This window comes from Eimeria mitis, genomic scaffold (genome assembly GCF_000499745.2).
Source record: "Eimeria mitis Houghton genomic scaffold, Emh_scaff4764, whole genome shotgun sequence".
Taxonomy (NCBI): Eukaryota; Apicomplexa; class Conoidasida; order Eucoccidiorida; family Eimeriidae; genus Eimeria; species Eimeria mitis.
In genome coordinates this window covers 1,265-4,303 of record NW_024015433.1, presented here as the reverse complement: position 1 = coordinate 4,303, position 3,039 = coordinate 1,265, and the positions used below count along the sequence as shown (strand labels likewise).

At 47.0% G+C, this 3,039-nt stretch overlaps 1 protein-coding gene across 1 annotated transcript; it reads right to left on the bottom strand.

Moving 5' to 3' along the window:
* Positions 1-379: 379 nt before the first annotated feature.
* On the bottom strand, positions 380-1,214 carry EMH_0077480 (uncharacterized protein; the record flags this gene model as incomplete). Its single annotated transcript, XM_038022754.1, has 3 exons — positions 380-640; positions 694-850; positions 1,003-1,214. 3 exons carry the CDS (start codon positions 1,212-1,214, stop codon positions 380-382), a joined length of 630 nt encoding a protein of 209 aa, XP_037878608.1.
* Positions 1,215-3,039: the final 1,825 nt, after the last annotated feature.

The following is a 3,039-nucleotide window of genomic DNA, read 5'->3' as shown; positions in this document are numbered from 1 at the left end:
ATATATATATATATATATATATATATATATATATATATATATATATATATATATATATATATGGATATATTAAATTTTGTTTTTTTTATATTTCCGTCGGTTTGGGCCGTCAGCCCGCTGAGGTGTATAGGCAGCTCCACCAGACAGTTGTATACTTTTTTGTTTTGTTTCGACCTGTTGTATTATTTTTATTTCATTTTTTTCTCTGTATTTTATTTTATTCTATTTTAATTTATTTTATTTTTATTTTATTTTATTTTATTTTATTTTATTTCTTTTTTTTAATATCTGCAGGTTCAGCCAGGTGATGCAGCAGAGCCCAGAAACCCAATCTTCGTGGCGGAGGGGGGGAGTCAAACTCCACGCCACAGACAGAACGTCAGCTGCTGCACTTGCTGCTGCTGCTGCTGCTGCTGCTGCTGCTGCTGCTGTTGCTGCTACACTTATTGCTGCTGTGCTCCCGTCTGCTGCTGCTATACTTGCTGCTGCTGCTGCAGTTGCTGCTAATGCTGCAGTTGCTGGTAGCGTTATTAGTTGTTGGTGCTGCTACTCGTGCTGCTGCTGCTGCTGCTGCTGCTGCTACAGCAGTAGTAGTTGCTGCTGCTGCTGCTGCTGCCGTTGGTTGCTGTCGTTGCTGGTGCTTCAGCCTCGCCACCCCGGGCTGTTTAATTTGTCTGTTGCCTGCTAACAAACCCTATGCCGCCAGTTCGCTTCATTTTGCTGCTGCTGCTGCTGCTGCTGTTGCTGCTGCTGTTGCTGCTTCTGTTGCTGTGGCTGCAGTGCTGCATATGTAGACGTAGAGAGCGAGCAAGTGGAAGCGGCCCTCGAAGCCGTGCGGAAGTGGACAGAGCTGCATGTACACCCCAAACCCTAAACCCTAAACCCTAATCTCTGCATTTTCCAGTATTCACAGGCTTAGCTGAAGTCCGCAGCAGCAGAACGCAGGCTGTAGCTGGCCGTGTTGTGAACCCACAAGTCTGTTGCTACTGCTGCTGCGGTTACCGCTGCTGCTGCTGCTGCTGCTGCTGCTTCTGCTGCTGCTGCTGCTGCTGCAGGCTGACGAAGAAGCAGTGGATGTGCGGGCTGCCACCACGAGGCCTCCGCTGCAGTTCGAACGGAGGAGAGATACCCGCAGAGAAGGTAGGGGCCCCTATGGGGGCCCCTATGGGGGCCCCTACAGGGGCCCCTCGGGGGGCCCCCATGGGGGCCCCCATGGGGGCCCCCCTCGCTTTAGGGAGAAATTTCGGTTTCAAGGCACAAGGAGCAGAGGACGGGGCTCCTTGTACTCAAACCCTAGACCCTAAACCCTAAACCCTAAACCCTGAAACAGGTCCCCTGCTGAGGGTTTGGGCCTGAGGGTTTTGACGCCCTCAAGGCGTTACTCCTCAGACTAAGGGTTTAGGGTTTAGGGTCATGCATACACCCACAATGCACCCCATGGCCCCCTCCCCCAAACCCTAGGGTTTAGGGTTTAGGGTTTGGGGCCGGCGCTCGAGGGTTTGCTTTTGGGATTGTATACTAAACCCTAAACCCTAAACCCTAGATATCTAGGTCGCGCTAATAAACCCTAGGAGTTGAAGGTTTAAACCTAAACCCTAAACCCTAAACCCTAGGGTATCCTCGTAAACCCTAAACCCTAAACCCTCACACCCTTCTCTACATTTGTCTCACCCCAAACAAACCCTGACAGCAACAGCCTTAAAAGAAAGTTGCAGTTCCTCTGCTAAACCCTAAACCCTAAACCCTACACCTTCCCTGCGGGTTAAAGACAAGTAACGAGGGTTTAGGGTTTGGTGGTTTAGGAGGAAGGCTTTGGTGGTGCGTCAGCAGCCGCCCCTTCCACTAGCCTCTTACCTCCTCAGCTAGCCAGCTAGCTAGCTGGCTAGCTAGCTAGCTAGCTAGCCAGCTAGACAGCGATGTGTCCCCCACAACCTAGCTAGCTAGCTAGCTAGCTAGCTAGCTAGCTAGCTGGTGCTAGTGTGCGTGTTTATGTTATACTGAAAAAAGTGTATGATGGCCCCCTGCANAAAAAAAAAAAAAAAAAAAAAAAAAAAAAAAAATAAATAAATAAATAAATAAAAAGAACAAAGAAGAAGCAGCAGCAACTCTAGCCTACAATGATAGGGTTGACTGGCGTATCGTTTTTTTCTTCGTATGCAGGGAATGAACCACCGGTCTGGTCCCAGTGACCACGGTCCCGCATATGTTCCTCAAAGTGCTGATCGTCGCGGGGTATATATCCGCATACTCTGCATCTTTTTTTTGGTTGCCATTTATTTTTGGGTATAAGAACATTTGCTTCTATTAAATATAATAAACGTACAGGAGAGCCATGGGGTGTAGATTGATACAATACAGGTTGACCACATTCTATACATAAATGGTGGTATTGTGTTTCTATTCCTTTTAATCTTTTTAGTTTTATTGCTTCTTTCTTTGGTTTCGTTGAAAGCTTAATGGTCCACTGGTCCTTGCATAATACTGGGGCGTTATCTGTACGACGACGCGGTAACTTCTCCAGCTCAGCATCGGTGATCACCGCATTCACTGTACACTTTCTGCAACGAATTACTTTGAATTTATCCTCCATAACATATTTATTTACATTTGTAAACACTCGACTTGTATACTTTCTCTTATTCAATCGGTGCGCGCGCTCAGCTTCCGTCTCACCCCGCTCGCGCCCGGGGGGAGTTTGCTGCGACATTTTCTACAACAAACGAATTCTATGGTTTAAATAAGAAAATTAATTTATATTTTGAAAAAAAAAAAGCGTCAAAATGATCTATGAAGAGCGCTATTCAACGCGGAAACTGCCGCTGCGGCAACCCGCATGCAACCAACCAACAACCCCAGCAGATGAAAGCAGAAAAAGAATCGCCTTGTATAAGAACATATGCAGAAACAAAATAAAAGCAAATAAATCAAAAGAAACCAAAAAAAGAGAAATGAAGTGCAGCCGCGATCGGGAGGAAGCTGAGAGAACACCAGCACCGCCGGCAAGAAGGCCGCGCAGTGCGGGGTGTACAGACAGCTCAA